At 40.9% G+C, this 25,089-nt stretch overlaps 1 protein-coding gene and 1 pseudogene across 1 annotated transcript; one reads left to right on the forward strand and one right to left on the reverse strand.

Moving 5' to 3' along the window:
- Positions 1 to 15,725: 15,725 nt before the first annotated feature.
- On the reverse strand, positions 15,726 to 17,670 carry LOC139615407 (piggyBac transposable element-derived protein 4-like; annotated as a pseudogene).
- A 1,981-nt stretch (positions 17,671 to 19,651) lies between these two features.
- Positions 19,652 to 23,356, forward strand: LOC139615392 (sialidase-3-like). The gene is made up of 2 exons (XM_071473307.1): positions 19,652 to 21,594; positions 21,712 to 23,356. The coding sequence occupies exons 1-2, from the start codon at positions 21,403 to 21,405 to the stop codon at positions 22,630 to 22,632; spliced, it is 1,113 nt and encodes a 370-aa protein (XP_071329408.1). The 5' UTR covers positions 19,652 to 21,402; the 3' UTR covers positions 22,633 to 23,356.
- Positions 23,357 to 25,089: the final 1,733 nt, after the last annotated feature.

Here is a 25,089-nt window from a genome sequence, read left to right on the forward strand (position 1 = left end):
AAATAGACTTTCAGAATTTTATTTCTGTCTCACATACAGTGAAATAACTGTGATGAACTGAACTGAATGGTTTTGATTCTAATATTTTCCCTGGAAAAGTAGTATTAGTGCTTCCAGATTCAAGCACTTACAGTAAGATGCAAATCGAGTACGGCATAGTTTCATTTCTTATGTTTTTATGCTGCACTTCTATGTGTATAAGTCATGAAGGAGAGTGTTCTTGTTCCATAATGATGTTCTGAGTTAACAGGTTATAACCAAGTGTCTGCACCTTTTTTACAGGCTGCTGTAAAAACAAGTTTGTTGAATTGAAGAGTCAGACTGATGATAAAAATCATTCCATAAATGTTGCATGAAGACAAACTTTTTATTTGCCATACAAAGACAAAAATTAACCAAACTGAACCTGGACTCTGAAGACTTTGAGAACGCAGTTTTAAGACTGTAAAGCTGTTGGTCACAGTCTGGTGTTTTAGTTCCTCCTGCACTGTAACCCTGTAAGATGCTGGACAACAGATTAGTGTACATCCTGGGTTTCCCCCCCCTTACTGTAAACCTGACCTCTCAGCTGACAGCCACTGTTTTCTAGGCAGCTCCATGAAAAGTGAAAACACACACAAGAGAAAGAGTTGACTTTCTCATTTAAGGCAGCGTGAACACCCAAACTGTAGATGGGGAATAATAATAGAAACAAACGATAACAGACAGCTTCCGCTTCTCCCTTGAGTGAGGAAGAAATCAGGAGAGGATTGTTTTAATCTCAGAGCCGTGCTGTCACGCCCTCCTCCTGACTACCCCCCCAAAAATACCCCCCTCAATAAACGGAGTATCGATGAGGGAGCCTGTGAGCACGAGTGAAAATACCCCTGAAACCTGAAGGACAAAAACAGTAACTGTAAAGGTTCTCTCTCTCTTAGTGTGTGTGTGTGTTTGTGTGTGTGTGTGTGTTTGTTGGTTATGCCTTAATTCATTATGTCTGAAACCTGTGAAGTTATTTTAATTTCAGTTGAGAGAGGACGTGCAGGTGTTTGAGCGTTCAAGCTCATACTCAGCAGGGATTTTAACTACTCACTCACTCACACACACACACAAATGAAAACTCTTCCACCTCCATCACGTTGCACACGTGGTTTCCCCTGAGATGACTCCCGCTGCAGAAGCAGAGGGTTTGATCGTTGTGATTCTTACGTAATTCTGGAGCCCAGTGTCCTAAAGAGTCCAGAGAAGAAATAAGACTCAAGTGTGTCTTGTCAAATAGCTGGAGGTGTTAGATGACCAAGTTTAAGTTTTGAAATGTTGGGTTCAGTCCTCAGAGGCTGCACCTCATTCAGTCCTACAAGTAAACCAAAGAAAGGCTCTAACAAAAATTGGTCAAATGTCTTCTTACAACCTGCTCATGGTGTTTTGAGAACATCCTTCGAGGGTCAGCGATAGGTTTAGCTCTGACATGTCTGACCAAATGACTCAGGGTGTTAGAAGACTTCTCTGAAGTTCTGAGGTCTTGGATTCATACCTTTCCAGACTGAAAGCGTTCAGCACACTCTGACCAAATAACAGTGTGTTGGAGCACTGCTTGGAAGTTCTGAGGATGTGGGTTTGATACTTATCAGTGGATTTTAAAGTCCAACACCCATAAGTGGAAACTGAAAAGTGCTCAAAGAGAAACTACCACCGTAACTGGTGCGTTGGTTTATGTCCTGCTGCACTGCAACACCACATGATTATCTCACAGCAAGATTTTCAAATTCTCAAATGTTAAAACAATAAAGTTAAATGTTAGATTTTTGAAAGACATCAGAAAGTCTTTGTTCAAGTTCATGTCCCAGTGTGTGTTCACCACAGACAGTCCACCGCTTTCCACCCCTGCTCTGAGACGGACAGACATCAGCCTGGCTGGAAAGTCCCTCAGTGACAGTGTTTAACTACTACAACTACTACTGCTGCTGCTACTACTGCTACTACTACTACTACTGCTACTACTACTACATTATTAGGGAATACCTTAAATAAGTGTGTGTGTGTGTGTGAGTGTGTGTGTGTGTGTGAGTGTGTGTGTGTGTGTGTGTGTGTGCGTGTGTGTGTGTGTGTGTGTGAGTGTGTGTGTGTGTGTGAGTGTGTGTGTGAGTGTGTGTGTGTGTGTGTGTGTGTGTGTGTGCGTGTGTGTGTGTGCGTGTGTGTGCGTGTGTGTGTGTGTGTGTGTGTTTGTGTGCAGAAACACCATGAACACGGTGCATGGGTGAAGCGTATAGAAAGAAAATCTTGTGGCCTGTAGAAAATACCAGCTGTTGAACTGTAGTTCAGGAACCAAAGTGAAAATGACATTAACAGATGTAACTTGTTCCACAGTTATAGGCGCACTATACATGTGGTAGATCTAAGTCCCATTCACTTCCATTTTAAACTTCAAAATTTTGTGGTAAATTGAATTTTGCCGAGGTTGCTCTGATCAGAGGTCAGCTGTGAACTTTGACATGTAAATTTGTTAGGTTTAAAACGAAGGAAGGTATCAGACCTTAGCTCTGTTGCACGAGTGGTGCAAATATGTGGGAATTTATACTGTTAGCAGCCAGATAACAGGTTTGTTAGTCTGACTCAAAGAAATGCAAACAAGCCTGAGCTTTTTAATCCCCTATAAGAAAATGATAAAAGGTGCACCATCTTCAACACTGTGGAGGTGAGACGCATTTATCTCTTTTTACTCTTTATTCAGTGAAATTATGTTAAGACCCACAAACTGAAAAAAGCTCCAGGAGTTTGCACTTCCTCAGATGGCTAATGTGTTAGCAGTTAGCTTGTCTGCTAGTTCACCATCCTTCCCTACAAGGAGTCCGTATGTCACCAAACTTTTTTAAAATTTTGAACACTATATTATTGGCAGAGGAATATTCTTCACCCTGACAGGATACACTGTGGGCTTAGAGTCTTAAAAGTTCTACGAACACACACCAAGGGCATTGACACACATGCACATGCCCAAGAAAACACATACACATTCCCAGAGTCGGCTCCATGGCCACGTTTCCTCCATGCCGTGTAAACACTATTGTGTGTCGGGTGATAGGGATCACTGGAACCTAATTGTTTGAGGCACTAGTCGCAGTGCATTGCATGGAGAAAGTGACAAACAATGCTGCGAGCGCTGGCCGGGACAGACGCTCCCTCTCCTCCTTTGCTGCGACAGATGTCCACTGTTTATTTTTCCTGACTGTCCTGGAGACCAGCCATCCAGTACAGTACAGACAACAAGGGGGGGTTCATATTATGGAGAAGAGACGGGACAATTGAGGATGGGTTTTTACTGCCAGGCTTCAATCTAATCTTTATTAACATTAACATGACATGGACTCCATGTCTGCTTCATCAGCAGTGAGCCAGTGTTTACAGGTGTCAAAGGGATCACTGGAAAACAGCTCATTAATATTATCAATACTTCATAAACATAAGCCACATTATTTTAAATGGTTTGTCAGATACTAAAATAGCAGATCACAATCTTGTAGATGAAAAAACAAGTTTGGACAGATATTTTTTTTCTAGCCTGGAATGTATAAGACAATTGTTGAGGAGAGTAAAGCATGATGGCATCTGCACTGTTACACCATGACCAAATAGATTTCTTTTAGAAACATTTCATCACAAGCAGACAGAGTGTAACATCTGGACAAAAGCACTGTTTCTTCCCTGAACTATCTGCAAACCTTTACATAGGTTCAAATAGATAAGCACAAAGTTAGAAGAGCAGAGATACCACAGAGAGCCAACTGCAACACTGTGGGACTCATGATGGACAGTTTATAAAAAATAAAATCTAAATGGATTCAGAACAACCAGAGAATATATTTTTTATTTCACTTCACGCTTCCTTTTTCACATTCAGTAGCACTCCCCAACAGCTGTAGACAGACTTTGATAAGTGGTGGAGTTTCCCTTTAAGCTGACGAGAAGCGATCACAAGTGTATCTGCTTCATCTTGATCAGATCAGAAATAAATTATATATTTTATCCTCACTTCTGTCCTGTAGCATCAAGACCCCAAATCTGTAGAATTAGATAGAAACTGCTGCTTCACAAATAGAATTTGTAACAGCAGAGTGGAGTAGCATGGAGCTTTATTTTTATCCTCTTGCTGTATAAAGTTCAGGGTGATCCTGATTACTGTAACGACACCTCATACAGTGTCAGGCACATGTCGACGGTCACACATCGCTCCGTTCCCAGGATGCACCTGGCGAGGGGCGAGCGGGCGGACGTGAGGGACAGCTGTTTCCTGTGCACACTTCCTGGTTTGACTGAGCGGCGGGCGGGAGGGTTGTGGGGGGGTTTAGTAGTGGAAGAGAGGCGGAGTAAAGGGTGCGCAAACGGGTGGATTAGGGTGTTTGGCGAGGCCTTTTCCAAACAGGATATGTCTGCCACAGCCACAGGTGCGAGGGTACAGATGCTCCCCAACCTCATATTTACATACATTTCTAAAAAATTAATCAAATGATCACAAGGCAGGGGACACGGACGGGAGTGGAAGAAAAAGAGGAGGAGAAATGAGGATGTGGGAGACAGGGCTCCTTTATTGTCTCCTGCCTCAGAATAGACTCACCCAGCTGGGAGGGAGAGAGCGGCCGGCGGGCTAATCAGAGCTTAATGGGCTCAATCAATAGTTTCCTTGATTGCACACATATTCTACATTCCACATCAACAGCTGAACAGGAGCCAGAAAAGCAGCACAGTTTACAAAGCTGTGAGGATGTTTCACTGCAAGGCCTTAAGCACAAAGAGTATGTTACTGTGTTTCTACAATTCTACAGTTAACAAATTCAGTGTTGTACAGCATATATGTACATGTGTGCACAGGCTGTGCTTTACAGGCTGTGCCTTACAGGCTGTCTGCAGAAGATGAAGATGAAGTCTGGGAGAAGGCTGAGATGGAACTACAGATGCTCACTCCTGTATTTGATTTTTAATTTTGAGGATTCAGGTAAACACTGAGTGAGTCCTCTTGTTTTGGAACTATTTCTTTCAAACATAAAATATGAGAGTTAGGCTGAAAAGTGAATCAATCAAAGAAGTACATAAAATGTTATGTAAATTGTAAATATTTTGTGTTTTACTCTCTGTCTCATTTTATTTTTCAATTCCCACTTATTTTTCTACTTTTAGATTTAATCCAAGTTTTATTACTTTCATCCATTCCTTATTTTTCCTATTGCACATTTGCTCTTAATACTAATATTATAAGAGACATCTAACCACCACACAGCAGGTGGAATTATACTAAAGAATACACTGTGTTTTACTGTAGGAAATCAGTGTGGAAAGTCAGTGAAGACGAGCAGGAGATGAGATGACACAGTTGAGAAGCAGCGCAGAATCTCTCACTGGGAAGACTGGTCTGACTCATTTGACCTCGAGGCCTCGGTCTGACCATTGACTCTAAAGCGCCATCAACTGCGCGGGATTACGTGCAGAGCTTTACGAGTGCGCTGCGGCTTTTCAAACAGCCAACACGCATCCATTTCCACTTTTGGCAACACAACTACAAATATTTCCCTATGAGCTGTGCACTGACAATAGCCTGTGTGAGTGTGCGTGTGTGTGTGTGTGTGTGAGGCAGGACTGCCCTTGGGTCACGATGACACTGCGTGGAACAACAGCGTATTGTGTCTTCCTCTCTCATATTTCTCATCATCAGCACTGCCGCCATCCAAATTCCACTGGTGTGCTCACAGCGTGGCGGAGGGACTCGGCCCTGTTGTCAACCCCCATCCTACAATAATAGGAAACACAGCATCACTTTTCCACTTTCTCCCTCACTTTTCACTGCTAATTCAAAATATATGAGTTCCTGTTTGGAGTTCCCTCGCTCTGGACTTCGTTGTTGGTTTTGGTTGAAAGCTTCATGCAGTTTACTTTCTTTTTTAAAATGCTTCTGTTGTACATAATATACTGCGGTTTAACTGCTGGGAACTATTTGTAATGCAGCATTCTGCTTTTACACCTATATGCCAATGTACACAACTCTCCGTGGTCATAAGAAACATACCAATCAGTCTAATTCAGTCAGATTGACTCATCCTGAAATACAGGGGCTGCCTCATATTCTACTACGCTCCTTCAGAGAGACACAATATTCACACTAAATCAGTTACATTCACACTCAGAACCCAGCTTTTGGTAAAATAACAACTAACCAGCAAACTTAAGGTTACACCATATCATCGTCACCATACACAATGTTCTGTTTCCTTCTGTCGTCACCACAGGATCTGATTTAAGGTGAGCTCAGACTACAGGAGTTTTGGGCCAGTTTTTTCCCGGCTTACTCCTCCCAACACCTGGAAGACAAAAGTGGGACCTTGGTCAGTACCGATGTTCAGCCCGGATTATCTGGTAATGTGAGGGGTTCACAAATTCAGCCTCAAACCTCCTGTATTTGAGCTGAATCCCAAATTTCACTCTGTAAATAATAATAATAATAATAATAATAATAATAATAATGAACTTGAATAATGATGTTGAATAATAATGGAAAATGAAACCCTCCTGATAAGAACAAAAAATAAAGTAAATTGAATAATAATAAAATAGAAATAATAAAATAAAAATAGGTTTAAAGTAGAATAGAATAGAATAAATGGACACAGTCATCATTTGCTACCTTGGATGGTTATTTCCACACCTGATTTTCACCTGAATTTAAAGTTTACCCACATATTCATCAAAATATCAAGGCTTTGACCTCAGTAGCGGCTCAGTACAACCACAGTTTACTCCACCGGCTGTTGGAGCAGTTCTGAGTGAGGGCTCATGTGTGACAGCACCTCAGTAATGATAATTATGGAGAAGCAAGTGCTGCTTTCTCACTTTCCTCACTTTAAAGTCTTTAAACCTACAAAGGCCAACCTCCTGCCTGAACACATACTTGTGAATATTCAAGATTCAAGATTCTGTTATTGTCATTGTCTCCTGCACCCCGTACAGTCAAGAATGTGTGTGTGTGTGTGTCTATATATATATATATATATATATATATATATATATATATATATATATATATATATATATATATATATATACAACAATTACGAATTATACAAATATACAGAATATAGAAATATAAAAACATCACTACTGCTGATATACTATAAACACAACATTGGTTTTCATCATTTCAGTGAATGAAATGTAGATGAAGATGCAGACGAGTGTCCACTGTGCAGATTTGATTGATTGTGCTTTTGTCACTTCACCACTAGATGGAGACAAAGGGTAATTATTGAACTTCTGCAACCTCTACGCCCCTCACTTCAGTTTTTGAAGTGATATTTTTTTAGTATTTTCTCAGTGTATTTGTCATAGTATATAGTAGTATGACTATAAAGTCACAATTACCTGTGTAATTATGATTAAATGGCTTTAAAAACAGAAAAGCTAATGTTAAACCAAGGATGATGCAATTTTTCTTGCAACTAGTTAAACTGCAGATGTGTCATCAGGTCTATAATCTGAGCTGGCAAAGGTCCCCCTGTAAGAACACAGCACTTACAACTACATAGTGCATAAAAATATCAACCCATGCCATATACACAAAGAAAATTAGGAAACTTTAAGTACCTTTATCACTTTAATTTAGAAGATTTAGCATGTAAGTTCAGATCGTAACTCTCCAGTAGAAACTAATTTAATACTTTTAAATCTGGTGAAACTGATCTGGTTTTGTCTCAAATGGAAAATGCCTCGACTCACCAGCCTGAAAAATGCTTCCACTACCTTAATGAAAAAGTATGACACTGTTGTTTTCTGTCCATATTTCCATGTATGTGTGCTGTTTGTAAACTGGTTGTTGGGTTGATATAAGTTACAGTTTTAAAGAGTTTGATTTTCATGTTTATGAGCTGTCACAAACATTTAAACAGAAATCATTCTAAAATTTAAACTTCTGTTCCACTGGTTTATTTCACTTTTTCTGCATTTAATTATTGCTTCTGTGTAAATCTAAGTACAGTTATTCTTTTGTTTGCATGATGTTGTGTAACACACACACACACACACACACACACACACACACACTCTGCTGGTGGCCTGCTGCTGCACCACCCACTCAGTGTGTGGGTGGTCTGGACCAGGTGGAGGAGAGAGGGATTAGCACCAGGCCTGCCTAGAGGAAAAAGAAGGAGAGAGAGAGATGGAGAAAACAAGAGGAGGAGGAGAGACAGACATCTGTCCTCCAGATGTGAGGTTTGGTGGTTTATGAAATAGAGAGAAGGGAATGAAAAGGTTTTTGGTCACGGAGCTCAGTGACAACTGGACGCACTGACTGAAATAACGTTCAGCCTTGACTGAACAAGGAGGAGAGGGAGGCTCTCTCTACCCTGTGTGTGTGTGTGTGTGTGTGTGTGTCTGTGTGCACGTGCGTGCGTGCGTGTGTGTGTGTGTGTTTGCTCTGGTTGTCTGTCATTTGGTTTTATCCATAACACAAACATACCCACACATGTGAACACTTGCTCTCTTTCCTCTTGCTGTTGAACAGAATAAACCATCGATGACCAGCTGTCAAATCATGTCCAGTTTCTGTGTGTGTGTTTTTGGAAGGTGTTGATGGGACAGAATGAGACAGGTTGAATTTCCAGAGGAACAAAGACTGACTGTAATACTGATTGTAATCATCATGCTTCTGTCATTAGTACACTTTCTGAAAACCTGCAGATCATAAATACCAGCCTCAACAGCATTTTTATACTTAGTATAAAAATACATGTAAAAATATTACATGTATTTATAGATTTTTTTAAATCTTTTTAAATTCTATATTTACTTTTTGAATTCCTACTTCAAAAAGGAATTCAAAAAGTAAATATATTGTGCTTTAAGTGCTTCCTGAACTGATGATTCAGTGTCTTGTATAATAAAATGCAAATACGATCACACCATTATATCACTATATGTGTCTATATAGTTAAATATACTAAATCTGAATAATAAAAATTATATAATTAAGAAAACAAATCTTTTTTAAATTTTTTACTTTAAAAAAGTCCGTATACATCATTTGTTATTGAAATACATTGTACAGTAATATAATTTTTCTGTTGCTGCTCAACAAAAGAGAACCTTTTCTTCAGAAGTGTATCTGCAGTTCCACAACAGCAGGACAAACCATCTACTCATGAAGTTTGATCTGGAACAGTTGATAAATGGACCTGGTGGTGAAACTGTTTTGTCAGCTACTGTTTCCAAAGTGAAGAATCAACATTCAGTCGTTTATGTACTTGTGTTAAAACTGCTAAAGAAGTTACAAATGACTCAAACCGTGGTGTTTTTCGTTACTCTGATTACAACTTGCATTTTGGAGTGTTTGATTTCTGCATTTGGCCAATTAACAATGTATTACATGACGTTTACACAGTGAACCTTTGAGGTTCAGCTTTGGTTGACTATCTTTTTCCTCAGTACCTATGTTTCTTTCCTCTGTGTGTGTGTGTGTGTGTGTGTGTGGTTTACAGCTGTTTACATAGCTAACAGTGGTTGAGCCCTGTTCAACAAGCCCTACCTCTGGGATTCAGGCTTTCTGAGGGACTATAAACTCTGAATGAAAGCTGAAGCCAAATTAATAAAGTTTAAAAGGATAAAGATGTGGCTTGTTACACAGCACGACATTAAAACTGCCCCCCCCCCAAATGACAGAAAACCATTTGTATTTATGAGTTCTGGCCATAGAACATTACATAAAAGGAGAGTTTGTGTTTATATAGGTCAGATTTGCATTAAAGGTGGTATATGTAAGTATTTTAATTTAAAACATTCAAAATTTTACTAAAATTATAAACAGAATATAAAGAAATAACAGTTTTAACAATCTGTCAAAGACATCTATTCATTGTTCTGAAGAGATATCTAATTAACTTAGCATGCTAACTAGCTAGCACCAGCCCATCCCGTCTTGTAATACCTGGTGAATACCTCTGGTAAATAGAATATTTACTGTTGCTTACAAATGGCACTTAAGAAACAGCGCAAAACAATACAACAACATCGCTTGAAGAAGAGCAGGTGTTGGCACTGGTTATGTCTTCCCCATCTTTCCCTTTTGCCAAACGACTCCACCAAAGTTTGCTGCTGGGGTTGTTTTTTTGCTGTCACCACTACCATGGATTTACTGGACTCCCGAAGCTTTTCATATTCTTCGTACTGAGTCGGTGGTTAGTCTGGATATGGTGACATGGGTTTGTTGTGGCGCTGTCTTTCACTGCAACCACTTTCCCACAAAGTCTGCACATTGGGCTGGTTTCAGCGACGTCTTGAAGCCAAACCATCTCCACGCGAGTGAGGATGACCCACGTCTGGCTACAAGGTCTAAAGAAGCCGACTGTGAAGCTGGTAGCTCTTTAGCGAGTTGCTCTGGCTGTGTTTCTTCATTCATACTTCAGCGGCAGCTTGTTAACTGCCGCCTCTACCCTGGAGCCTGAATACGAGTGCGCACTAGTACAACTCACGAAGTCACGACGTAATCAATACGTTTCCTGGTATTTTACATCGGAAATGCAAAGCGAGAGAAATACTCGATAATGCCAGCTGCCTCATCGTCAAAACAGCAATTTCGATATTATTGTAAACGATACATATATCACTGACCACCCGCTCCCAACAAGAAACCAGGTTTGGCAGCAAAGAAAAGAAGTGATAGAAATAGAAGTTAAACAAAAGTTAACATTAGTGTTGCTTTCCACCACTAGAGACAGCACTAGATGAGTAAAGGAATGAAGTTTGATGCTGAGCTCATAACGTTTCTTCCAGACTGGTAAGTAGACAACTGATAATGCTAATGTTTGCTATGCAGCAACAGCAAATACTTACTTACAAATACACTTACTTACAGTACTATAACCCTTTTAAAGTATTTGCCCTTTCCCTACAGGGTCTTTACACTATCCCTTATATTTCTCCCCCCAGCTCAGCTGACCTCAGAGCTCTCCCTCATAATAATTAATGAAGTTAAACCAGCCAGCATGAAAAAGCACACACACATGGATAACAGTAACCCAGGCCTCAATCCATGTTCACTCCAGCTAGGCTACCATGGCGAGGTGTGTTACCTGGCGCTGTTTAGAGTTATTTACGGTGATTCTCTGGTTATTGGGTGCTATTAAGTTTTATTCCACCTGGCACTGCAATAGTTGTTCTTTCAAAGCTGAGCAGTGAAACTTACCGCACAAGTTACAGAGCAATAAAGGCTGGGAAATAAAGTGCCTGGATTCCTGTAAAAACTCAGTGTTATCTCATGTAATTACTTGGATCCTGAATATAGAGAAGCTTACCGATATGAGAAGTGTGTGTGGGCTTGTGTGGCAATACAACGTGCATGATGTGTTTTAAGCATGTGTGTACTGATATGTGTGGAGGGAGCACCTAGAGGTGGTAGGTGTCTCAAACCTGGACAAAATGTCCTTTGGTTCTGTGAGTGACAGATGTAACTAACAGAGTTGTTCTCGGGTAACATCTGACACAAAGGCAGAAATCTGTCCATTAAATCCCTGTTTACTTCTCCAAATTTACAGCAGTTCACATATGTATGGTATTGTGCTCTTTGACAGCTCAGTTTTCCAAACACAATCAGAGTTTTGTGGGTTTAAGAATGAAGATGTCATCGTCCTGAAAAGGACTGGATGCATTAAACTGATGCGGCTACACATTATTTTAAGTCCAACTGCAAAAATAATGACTTTTAAATTAACATATACAATAAAAACACAAGAAATACTAAGATAAATACTTTAATTATCTCTATAGGGGAATTCACAAATGTGTCTGTGCTCCACATAAAAAATAAATAAAAAAATTGAACTTATTTTTGTTCGATGTTCCATTATGTTGACTGGCTAGTTGCTAACTGTGTCTGTGCTGCACAGTGCTGAGCAGGTAGTTCACAGTAGGTTTGTAAAGCTTTTGGCACTGAAAACAATCAAAACAGGGAAGTTGCAGGATGCACAATGAGCTGAAACTTGCTATAAAGCAGATTCAGGTAATATTTCTGTGTGGGTTTTTTTATACTTTACTATATATGTTAATTAGCCACCATAGCCAGATTAACTGCTCCTTACAACTGCTACTGCAGCTTTCATGATGGCTGTCGGATTCATACCTCACTCATAAAAATAACCCTCAAAAACAGGCTTACATGAACACAAAGTTAGATTCATAGATGGACCTGTGATTTTGCCTCACTCATTTTTACACTAGTCAAAACGAGTATCACAGGTAACACCCAGGTGTGTGAGTGTGACAGCCCTGCAGGACTCACAAACTTATCTGAAACTGCTGAGCAACAGTAATTTGTGTACTGTGATGCTTCCACCTTTTACAATCTACCTGTAGGCAGTGCTCGCAAATCATTTCTGTGACCCGAGCTCCTGACATCTAACCCAACACAAGTCTGTTCTTTTCCACAAAAGGAAGAATATCACATGCCACATACTTTCTCCCTGTGTAGGCTACCATCAACTTTGCCTTAAAATAACTTGAAAGTCAGATATTTTCATATAAATACAAGTTGTGGGCAACTCTTCTGCCTTTATGACCTGTTTGCTTTGGCAGACAAGTTAGAATAAAAAATAGACTGGAGTTTTGACTAAAGCATTGATTCCTTTTTAAACCCATTTTTTTGTTTTCTTTTTTTCAGATGTCATTTTCCTTTCATTCCGCCACATGAATCATTACCTCAGCGGACAATAACAAATAACAGGTCATAGAAACACAGCCTGACAGACAGGATCTTTCCTCTCTGCTGCAGTAACAGATGAGCATCATATTCAGAGCCTGTACTGCTGTGAATGGAGCTGTCCATCTGATTTCACACACACAAACACACACAGACACACAGAACTGGACGGACACAAGTCACATGCGACCAGCAATCTGAAACACACTCCTTCACATCGTTACCCCCCTCCCATCCCTCCTCACCCAAAACCCAGGAAAGGTTGTACATGTGTATTTAAATGTCAGATCTGGCAGCCATATGCTAGGACATATTCAGCGTTCATGTCTTTCAACTCGGCCATTTTTTTGGTTTTATGAAAAAGTCTCCACACATGTGCATCTTCCATTGCCTCAGAACGGTATTGTTTTGAAGTGAGTCCTAACACTGTGCGGCTGCTGACAGGGCTCCACTGAGGGAAGCCTTCTGCTGTGAGTGAACATTTGGGAGATTATAGCTCAAAGGGACAGCACATTCACTTATTTCTGTCACAAATCGTCAGTAACTGGGGATTGTATCACAGATTGGTTCCATATCTGTGTTCCCTGGTTCTGACATTAATCTTATATTGACCTTTAGCTGGATCACCAATAACTTTGAAGAGCATGGAAAACAGATACAGCAAAGTTGGTTTACAAGACGAAGATGAAGTTAAGGGGAGATACGGTTCGAGTGTGGTATGTACTTTAGGCCAACATTAATCATTCATGACTGTGATATGTAAAAAACATTTAACAGTTTATTTAAGAGTTAAACACTCTCAAACACTACAATATTGATGATATGCTCCAAGCAGGACTGCTTGGGTGTGGTTATATCATGTGTCTCACAACAACCAAGAAACCAGCTGTTGTCACACTGCGACTCACTTATTGCTAAATCCTGACCTTTTCAAATCAGGTCCTGGGGATTGACATCATCACATCTCACAAGCTGCTGTGCTGTAGTTGGTGAAATGGCTGACTGCACAATAATGATGATGATTCAGTGTTCTGGTGAAGAGGTAATGATTCCCTGAGACTGCCAGCCTTGGATTCATCAATACCAACGTCCAAACCCAGTGTGATACACACACACACACAAAGCGGGCAAACAGGACAAATCAGCCAACTACAAAAAAATTGTAAAACTCACATATGAGAGGAGGAAAGAACAAGCAAGGTTGAGGGGAAGTGTGCATTTATGAGAGCTGAGCATCACCCAGGGTAGTCCTTTGCTGCATGCTCAGGTGGTGGCCTGTCAACACAACACAACACAACACAACACAACACAACACAACAGCAGAAAAAATAAATCATCCTGTTCCTCCAAAGCTCTCCCAACTTCCACAGCCCCTTCTTGAGCTGACCAGCGGAGTAGACGGAGGAGGAGGGATGTTTCAGGCCTTCGTCTACCCAGCAGGCACAGGCAGCAGAAAGACACTGGACATTAAACTTTGGTTTGAAATGAAAATCAGGTTGACGTCAAAACAACTGACATTGTGACATTTAGCAGATGTTGGGTTTCGCTCACAACTACAATGTTGGTATTTTATATGACGTTGGATCAGTTACTTAACAACACAACTTAAAACCAACAGAATATCAGCAGATGTCATCAGTGCTCTACGTCCAGTTAAGGTAGGCATTAGACATTGTCACGTCACAACCTACATTCAAACAAATATTAACGTCGAACAACACTGCTGGCCAGCTGTGTGCCTGCAGGGTTATTTTTCAGTCCCCTGCTGCTCCTCTTTACTTCTCCTTCCCACTACCTGGACCTGAGAGCTGTTAGTTTCTGCTGATTCTTCCAATTTTATTTGCTAAAAACAAGTTCAAACTAGTCAGGTTGAACTCAATGGCAGCTGCTGATGTGAATGTACTTGGAAAAAGTCTGATCGAAAAACATTCAAGAATTATCAAGCCAGAACTCATTAATGAACCCCCACCCCCTCCCCGCCCCACCCTGTCTCTTGTATCCCTGGCTTGGGTCTCCAGCACCTGTCAGCTCTACTTCTTTATGAGCACTGGAGGCAGGAGTGGATACAGAGCAGCAGGGCAGAGTGGTTTGGAGGGAGAAGTATGGGGAAGAGGGAGGAGGAGAGGAAAGGGGGATAGTTGTGATATTAATGGGCTGCAGGGTGGAACACAGTGCAGCATACAGCACAGCGTTGTATGGGACTGCTGAAGCTTTCAGGGAGCAGCTCTTTCAACTGATCTTACTTTCTCTTTCATGGTGTGCACCAACACCACAAATGCCTTCAAGGATGTTTTTCTCAAGTTATCATCAATTATAATTCATAAAGACTTCAGCATAACTTAGACTCACACAGCAGAACTGTGGATATATTACTGACTTTTCTCCACAGAGAGGCACATTTTTACAGGTATTATACAGCCTTATTTTACACCTCTGACAGTCTCTGCCCTATTTGGCCAGTTCATGCAGCCTTTTACTTCAGTGTAAGACACATGTAGAGGCTCCAGCTGTGTTGCAGCTGCTGGAGGTGATCCACTGCCATTTTAGCCACAGCATTTGTGTCAAGAGCAACTAACTCGTTTCCCTTTTTCAGTATGTGGGTCTGTTTTTGCTGAGGTGGGCGAAGGTGGGGCTGCAACATGGCATGTCTCTGCAATATCACAACCACTGACGCTGACCAAAACTGGTGCAAAGAAACTGATTTGGCCTGTGGACTTTGTTGTGACATCTAAACCTGGGCCACATTTGATGTGAGCCAGGGCATGCTGAAGCCTGCTGAAATAGTTAGAGGCTGTCAGAGAAATGAGGCTCAACATAAGGATAAAAATACAAAGGGTGACCTGAGCCAGAACCCAAACAAATGGCTGCTCTTCACTCACCCAAGCAACAGGTCCAGAGGGATCATTTTGGAAGTGAATCTGAACAAATCTTCACAGGATCCCACTAAATGAAAATAAACATTTTTTGCACTGAAATCCTATTCACACCTGCTGAAATTATTAATCACATAGACTATCCATTAAAATAATTAACAGCCATATGCAAAGGAGTTTCACTGAATTTTGTTTGATTTTGACGTATCATAATCAGTTATAGATCAATTGTGTGATTTGTGTGATTGTCTGTTTTAACTGCTCTTAAATTAGCACAAAAACCATTTTTCACCACCAAATTTTTATTCAACATTCTTTTGCTGTGAACAATGTCTCAAAGTAGTGTTTAACATGAATTTATAGAATTAGACATAAAATAACTGCAGTGAAAATACAAATAGGCACTGAAAATGTATTACAAAATGAACATGTAATGTAAAAAATAAATGGAAAACCAAAGACCAAACTCAGCATGAAGTCGTGTGTGTGTGTGTGTGCGCGCGCGTGTGTGTGAGCATGTGAATTCATGCACGAGTGGCATGTGACACTCAGGTCAGAGTGGGCCTTGCAAACATAGGCATCACATTTGCACACATCTCAGGCTTGTTTTGTTGTCTGTAGGGGCACAGAGCTCACAGCCCTTCCTTTTCTGCCCATGTCCTTGTTGGGGGAGAGCAGCCAGGGCAGCGGCTGGGGCTGGGGCTTGCACACTCCTAACCAGACTGGCAGAGGCTGGTGTGCGGGTAATGTGCTGGCACCGTTGAATAAGAGGAGTCACCAAAGCTTTCCCCAGCTCTGCTAGGAAAAGTCTCCTCTTGAAACTCTTCCCCTGATTCCAGGTTGGGTCAATGGCTGTCCACACCACATATGCGTTGAAAGCAGACACATCAAGGACGTTGTGGAACAGTGCCACAGGCCAGCGGGCTGTCATTCGCTTGCAGGTGTATGTACCAGTAAGCTGCAATAAAAGGAACAATAAATAAGAGATTGGGAACAATATTGAATCTGTCGCACACAAAATGCTATGATTCACATAAATAAGAATAAAATAAAATGCATGATGGATGAAACTTTACATTACCTTATCAAGGCAGTCAGCGCCTCCTTTGTTCTTGTTGTAGTCCTGGATCATAAGGGGCTTCCTGTCCTCTGTGGTGCTGACAGCGGCGTCTTTGTGTAGCGTGCTCATCAGGATGACATTTCTATTCTTCTTGGGAACATATGACACAAGAGTGTGTGTGTCAGTGAAAGCAAATTTTGATGAGAGTGCCTCTCTTCCTCTGGTCGATACCAGTGCAGGGGGAAGTTCAGGCTTGTTCTTCCTCACTGTCCCTACCATGGTGAGCTTTCTTTTCAGCAGCTCTTGACCAAGAGCATATGATGTGAAGAAGTTGTCACATGTGATATTATGTTGTCATGTCCAGCACAACACGCATGCCCTGGTTTTTTTCGGCCCTTCCAGTACTGGGTTTCCCCATGTATACCTGTATATTCCAGGCATAGCTGCTCCTGGTGTCACATGCTGCCCAGATCTTTATTCCATATTTCCCTGGTTTGCTTGGAATGTACACCTGTCACCTCAGGGCCTGGATTGTACATAAGTGGTAGGCGCTCCACCCACCTGTCCCAAATGTTCCTGATGGCAGCCAGTTTGTCATTTCGCCAGCGGACGGGTCGTGTATCTCTGTTATCAAATCGAATAATGCCCGGAATATAGGCCTGCCAGACTCTGCATCCCACAGACTTTTTGTAGCCTCATTGTTTGAGTGATATACTCCCGCTAAAATCAACAGACCTATGTAGGCTTGGAGGTCTACCAGGCCGATTTCTCTCCAGGTGTCCCCAAACACACGCTTCCCCTCCAGGTTTGTCATCTCCAGTATAATTCCCTCAATGGACTCTGGTAAAAAGAGTTGGAAGCTGGACTTGATGTCATCCACACAAGATGTTGCATACTGTGTTGGCCCTGGCGTCATCTTTATGATGTTTTCCACTCTTGCTCTACTTCCTCTGTCCTGGGGGGATGAAGACCAGAGCAATTGTATACTCTTGGACTGGAATGTCTCCTCAGGTGCCTGTTCTTCAGGTGCCCCTCCCTCTCCATCTGTTGACTGGTCAGTCTCCCTAAAGTCTGGATCAAAATCTGTGTTGTGTCTTCATCGTGTCCAAAAACCTGGACCAGAACCTCTTCAACAGAGAACCGCTTGGTCAGTCGCCTGCTCATTGTGCTCAGAGTAAAAGGAGTGCAAGGCAAACATCAAGCAATATACAGTCAGGTCCATAAATATTGGGACATCGACACAATTCTCATCTTTTTGGCTCTAAACACCACCGCAATGGATTTGAAATGAAACGAACAAGATGTGCTTTAACTGCAGACTTTCAGCTTTAATTTGAAGGTATTTACATCCAAATCAGGTGAACGTGTAGGAATTACAACAGTTTGTATATGTGCCTCCCACTTTTTAAGGGACCAAAAGTAATGGGACAGTTGGCTGCTCAGCTGTTCCATGGCCAGGTGTGTGTTATTCCCTCATTATCCCATTTACAAGGAGCAGATAAAAGGTCTAGAGTTCATTTCAAATGTGCGATTTGCATTTGGAATCTGTTGCTGTCAACTCTCAATATGAGATCCAAAGAGCTGTCACTATCAGTGAAGCAAGCCATCATTAGGCTGAAAGATCAAAACAAACCCATCAGAGAGATAGCAAAAACATTAGGTATGGCCAAATCAACTGTTTGGAACATTCTCAAAAACAAAGAACACACCGGTGAGCTCAGCAACACCAAAAGACCCGGAAGACCACGGAAAACAACTGTGGTGGATGAACGAAGAATTCTTTCCCTGGTGAAGAAAAACCCCTTCACAACAGTTGGCCAGATCAAAAACACTCTCCAGGGGGTAGGTGTATGTGTGTCAAAGTCAACAATCAAGAGAAGACTTCACCAGAGTGAATACAGAGGGTTCACCGCAAGATGTAAACCATTGGTGAGCCTCAAAAACAGGAAGGCCAGATTAGAGTTTGCCAAACAACATCTAAAAAAGTCTTTACAGTTCTGGAACAACATCCTATGGACAGATGAGACAAAGATCAACTCGTACCAGAGTGATGGGAAGAGAAGAGTATGGAGAAGGAAAGGAACTGCTCATGATCCAAAACATACCACCTCATGAGTGAAGCATGGTGGTGATGGCGTCATGGCATGTATGGCTGCCAATGGAACTGGTTCCTTTGTATTTATCGATGATGTGACTGCTGACAAAAGCAGCAGGATGAATTCCGAAGTGTTTCGGCCAATATTATCTGCTCATATTCAGCCAAATGCTTCAGAACTCATTGGACGGCGCTTCACAGTGTAGATGGACAATGACCCGAAGCATACTGCGAAAGCAACCAAAGAGTTTTTTAAGGCAAAGAAGTGGAATGTTACACAATGGCCAAGTCAATCACCTGACCTGAATCTGATTGAGTATGCATTTCACTTGCTGAAGACAAAACTGAAGGGAAAATGCCCCAAGAACAAGCAGGAACTGAAGACAGTTGCAGTAGAGGCCTGGCAGAGCATCACCAGGGATGAAACCCAGCGTCTGGTGATGTCTATGCGTTCCAGACTTCAGGCTGTAATTGGCTGCAAAGGATTTGCAACCAAGTATTAAAAAGTGAAAGTTTGATTTATGATTGTTAATTTGTCCCATTACTTTTGCTCCCTTAAAAAGTGGGAGGCACATATACAAACTGTTGTAATTCCTACACCATTCACCTGTTTTGGATTTAAATACCTTCAAATTAAAGCTGAAAGTCTGCAGTTCAAGCACATCTTGTTTGTTTCATTTCAAATCCATTGTGGTGGTGTTTAGAGCCAAAAAGATGAGAATTGTGTTGATGTCCCAATATTTATGGACCTGACTGTATATGGGGTCTGTGTGAAGATGATACATTGCTTAGTCTGGAAGGTGTGGTTCACGTGGGGGATAGGCACAAAAGCGTGGGAAAGAGATGGGTTCACATAACAGACACCTGTCTAGTCTGTGTGAAGATATGATATATTGTTTCATCAGGAAGTTGGTTCACGTGGGAGGATCGGCACATAAGTGTGGGAAAGAGATGTGTACCTGCAAAAGACATTGTTCAGTCTGAAATGTGTGTGTGAGTGAGTGAGTGAGTGAGTGAGTTGGGGTGGTGTGTATGGGGATGTTTTCTGTCTGATGGATGAATGGTGTAACAAGGTTGATTAAAACACTCAAAATTCAATGAAAGAGGTGATCATCACTTTTATATGTTCAAGTGCATAGTGTGGCGGATATCATAAGGCCTTGAGGCAATCAGATGTAAAACACAATATTTATGAGTGCTTTAAGTTGTAAATCAGTCAGATTTGACCCGAACATGACAGGAAGGTTAAGAGACCGAAATTAATCACACGCCATTAATATGATGCAACATGTAATTACGGAACAATTTACTTTCATCCTATGACAGGTAAGTCCACAACAACAAAAACATTCCCAAATTAGCTCTATCAAGTCTTTATCAGTTTGTTCTTAAATTTAATTCTTAGTATCCTCACCAAAAGAAAATTATCAGTCACCTTAGCACTTTCCTACTTTAACTTTGTCACTAATCTAATGTTTCACCACTGACATTCCATACAGTGTGATACAGTGATCTTCCTGCCCTATGCTAGTACCTTCTGAGACCAGCACTGGGAGAACTGGTGATAATGGGATGCTCCTCACTTTCAACGAAGATTGGATGATCCAAGGAAATTCTGTAAAGTAAATTGTTAAATTGTAAATTGTAAAATGGAGTCCTGGAGACATTTTGGCAGGACTGCAACTGCGGGGCCATCCCTATAAATGCAAATGTCACTGACTGACTGACTGAGTGACTGAAACCCCACTGGTCAACCCGCTAAAATTGGGCTTTTGGAAAAGGGTACAATCAGCATTCACTCCCAGATCACATGACTCTGCAGTAGACGTGGGTGTAGAGCTGCAGCTTGGAAATGACTCGGAAGTTGTTCTACAAATACAAGCAAATAATAAAATACAATCAGATGATTTAAGGTATGGTATTTCCATCTCATTATGCTGCTGGATTTAGTAAATCATTGTAATTAAATTCTGTCCTACACTTGCTTTTCTGACTTTGCTCCTGGTAAATTAGTCATCAAATTGATTCTGGCTCTACTTCAGCTAATTCATAGATATTTATTTTTATCAGTTCAAGAAACAAGTCGACTGGTCAAAGAAATGAGTAATTTTCTTCAGAAATAAACAATGAAGCAGAAAGAAAAATAAAGATCCTCCCTCTGTCAACTGTCTCCCACCACCCAGTCTTACAAAACTCTCAGCAGGCAAACTTTCATGATTGTAGAGACACATTGCAAGTCTTTCTTTCTTATGTAATTCTAAGTCTGTTTTCCAGTGAATCAAAAACTCACAGCTACAGTTTTGCAAGCTCTGCAACACAATGTTGTAAAAGTCAAGACATGTAGATTTGTCACTTTGGTATGAGAAAGAGCACATTTTGCAACGCATTAACCTTCATACATTTTTCCTGGTAAGTTAATAATGACATTGGTTTTGGCTCTGCTCTGCTACAGGTGGGCACTTCTTTCTACTCATTACTCATTAACTGAAGAAATGAATCAATACATTACGAAAATAGTCATTTCTTCAGAAATGAATGACGATTTACAAACTGCACCGCTCAGCCCTATAAAAGCCCCAGCAGGGAAACTTTGCAGATTGTACAGACAGACTCTGCAAGTCTCTCTTTCTTATCTACTTAGTGATTGTTTTACATACAGAAACCAACTATGGCCGCCCAACCCCATGCTGTCTTTAAATCTCGTGTGTACAGGATTCCTGCTCTTTTCTACGAAAGAGAAAGTGAAACTCTTCTGGCCTTTGCAGAGCAGCGGAGGAGTGTATATGATTCCACTGCAGAGAAGCTGGTCATGAAAACGGGAAAGCTGAGGGAGGACTCTCCTGGTGTGAAGACAGTTGAGGTAATCAACCCCAGCAATTATTTCATGTGTGAATTCCATGTGAAATACAGTATTATTTTCATCTCCATCAGAGCTGCTCTGTTTTGTTCACACACCTCTGAATGATGTCTTTTCTAGTGGTCGGACTTCAAACCAGTGGAAGAGGCCCAGATTGAAGGACACCGTAGTATGAACCCCTGCCCAGTGTATGAGGAGAACAACAAAACGCTCTTCCTGTTCTTCATCTGTGTTGAAGGCACTGTTGAAGAACGGTGGCAGATACAAAACTGCACCAACAAGGCCCGTCTCTGCTACATCACGAGTGAGGATCTTGGACAAAGTTGGAGCAACGTCACAGATTTGACAGACTCACTGGAGGAAATTAAGAACTGGGCCACGTTTGCTGTTGGTCCAGGCCATGGTCTTCAAATGAAGGGGGGTAGACTGATCGTTCCTGTTTATGGTTATGCTAAGAAGGGTGATCCACATGCACTTGCCCTGTACAGTGATGATTGTGGTGACCATTGGCAGTTTGGAAAAATGCTTCCAACAGAATCAATTGAATGCGAAATGGCAGAGTTTTTTGATAAAGGAGACAAAAGCTTCATCTACTGCAACGCCCGCAGTCAGGGCGGCAATCGAGTGGAAGCTGTCAGTGACAGTAATGGAGATGATTTTAATGTTACTGGTCCTTCAACACTTGTTGAAACAAGTAAAGGTTGTCAGGGAAGTGTGATCTCCTTTCCAGCTCAGAGTGAAGATGCAAATACAAAGAGTGACCAAAGCCAGAATAAAAACAAGTGGCTTCTCTTCACTCACCCAAGTGATAGATCCAAAAGAATTGATTTGGGAGTGTATCTGAACAAATCCCCACAGGATCCAAAAGCATGGAGCAAACCCTGGATCATTAACCGTGGACCCAGTGGTTACTCAGACCTGGTTTACATTGATCATGGTTGGTTTGTATGTCTAATGGAGCGTGGGGAGAAGACAGAAACTGAGCAGATAGCCTGTGTGGCCTTTAGCTACGACCACATCAAGAAAGGCATTAGAGAGTAAATATCCATTGTCTTTAACTGACATGACGCCTTTCCCTGTCATTATACCATGAATGACATTTTAGCTTCCACATTAAGACTTCAAAGTAACCTGCTGTTCAATACAAGTAATACTACTGCACTGAAATCCTATTTACAACTGATGAATATATAACGTTTTTGGATAATGATTTACAATCAAAGTTACATTTACAAGCTCCATCCATTAAAATGATTAACAGACATGTAAAAGTACAATTAACTTTAAATTGCTTCTATTTTCATTTTGATTTCAGCAATATATCATATCTTCAACAACCATGAAATGATGTATGATACTGTGCTGACATGTTATCCTGTACTTCTCAAGTGTAATCAAGATTCTGTATTTACACACATTTTGTGTTGATTATGAAGTATGTAAGGAACAAAATACATTTTGACAAATAAATGGAATTTCTTCTTTAATGAAAATCTCTGTCTGTGGAAAAATGGCAGGAAAAATGTCTTTAACTGACACATCACAAAATTTGTCAAACAAAGTAGTAGATTTTTAAAAAATTTTTTATGTAATTGCAGGAAATGGCTGTAATGGCCTAAAATAACAATAAGATGTAAAGTCGATAGCAGCTAAAAGTGTCATTATTGAAAATGATGATGATGAAACAATGATTCATAATCAGTTCTACATCAATTAATCTATTTTATTTGGTAAGACACCTTTTCTCAGTAGCTAAGACAAAGTAGGCAACATCTTCAATTTTCCTCAAGAATAGAAGTGTTGGATGATGATTTACAATCAATGTATGTACTTCCACTTCCTATCTTTTTGAAATTAATAATGGCTGTACAGATATGTTTGACTTTCATTTTGAATTCAGTTGTAACAAACATGACAATTATATATGGTGAGAAAATACTGTACTGTTGCTTCTGTGGTGAAACTCAGACTGAATGTGTCCCAGCAAAAACCAACAAAACCTCATCTGACCAGACCAACAAGTCCTCCACAACAAAGCACATTGGCCTGTGCCGATAGAACAACGCACAATGATTTTGCTGTCTCAAAAATAAAACTGTTTCCTGAGCCTCAGAGTCCACTGTAACTGGTTTATATTTTGACTGTTTTTCTCCTGTAGATCTCTCTGAGCTCGCTTCAACAGTTTCTTCATCTAAACCATCAACTTGTCTTCTAGACCCCGTTCCAACAAGGCTGTTCAAAGAAGTTTTTCCTTTAATCAACACCTCTATATCAAGCCTGATTAACTTATCTTTATCAACAGGTCATGTACTGCAGGCTTTTAAAGTTGCAGTAATTAAACCTCTACTTAAAAAGCCTACTCTTGATCCAGATGTTTTAGCCAATTATAGACCTATATCCAACCTCCCCTTTATTTCCAAAATCCTTGAGAAGGTCGTTGCAAACCAGTTATGTGATTATTTGCACAGAAATGGTTTGTTTGAAGATTTTCAGTCAGGTTTTAGAGTCCATCATAGCACAGAAACAGCTCTGGTTAAGGTCACCAATGATCTCCTCATAGCCTCAGACAATGGACTTGTCTCTATACTTGTCCTGCTAGATCTTAGTGCTGCATTTGACACCATCGATCATAAGATTTTATTACAGAGACTAGAGCATATGGTCGGCATTAAAGGAACCGCACTAAGCTGCTTTAAGTCATATCTGTCAGATAGACTGCAGTCTGTTGATGTTAATAATGACTCTTCTATCAACACTACAGTCAGTCATGGAGTTCCACAAGGTTCTGTGCTAGGACCAATACTTTTCACTCTATATATGCTTCCTCTAGGAAACATTATTAGGAGGCACCAGATAAATATCCATTGTTACGCAGATGACACCCAGCTGTACTTATCCATGAAGCCAGGTGAGACTAACCAGGTAGCCAAGCTTCAGGTCTGTCTTAAGGACATAAAAACCTGGATGACCAGTAATTTCTTACTCTTAAATTCAGACAAAACTGAAGTTATTGTAATTGGCCCAAAACACCTCAGAGATACACTATGTGATAATATACTGACTCTGGATGACATCACCTTGGCCTCCAGTGCTACAGTCAGAAACCTTGGTGTCATTTTTGACCAGGACTTGTCCTTTACTTAACACATAAAGCAAGTCTCTAGGACAGCCTTCTTCCACCTGCGCAATATTGCTAAAATCAGACCCATTCTGTGTCTAAAAGATGCTGAAAAACTAGTTCATGCATTTGTTACCTCAAGACTGGACTACTGTAACTCTTTATTGTCAGAATGTCCCAAAAAGTCAGTAAAAAGCCTCCAATTGATCCAAAATGCGGCAGCATGAGTACTGACAGGAACTAGGAAACCAGATCACATCTCTCCTGTGTTAGCTTCTTTGCATTGGCTCCCTGTAAAATCCAGGATAGAATTTAAAATCCTCCTCCTCACCTACAAAGCCATTAATGGTCAGGCACCATCGTACCTTGGAGAGCTTAAA

The sequence above is a fragment of the Trachinotus anak genome, unplaced genomic scaffold (assembly GCF_046630095.1).
Source record: "Trachinotus anak isolate AG129_WGS33_773 ecotype Australia unplaced genomic scaffold, CSIRO_AGI_Tana_v1 ptg000049l, whole genome shotgun sequence".
NCBI classification, from domain to species: Eukaryota; Metazoa; Chordata; class Actinopteri; order Carangiformes; family Carangidae; genus Trachinotus; species Trachinotus anak.

Bases quoted from the DNA above. Each gene is read 5' to 3' on its own strand.
- LOC139615392 (XM_071473307.1), top strand. From the start codon at position 21,403: ATGGCCGCCCAACCCCATGCTGTCTTTAAATCTCGTGTGTACAGGATT. The intron at 21,595-21,711 runs GTAATCAACCCC...TGTCTTTTCTAG, and splicing joins CTGGTGTGAAGACAGTTGAG to TGGTCGGACTTCAAACCAGT.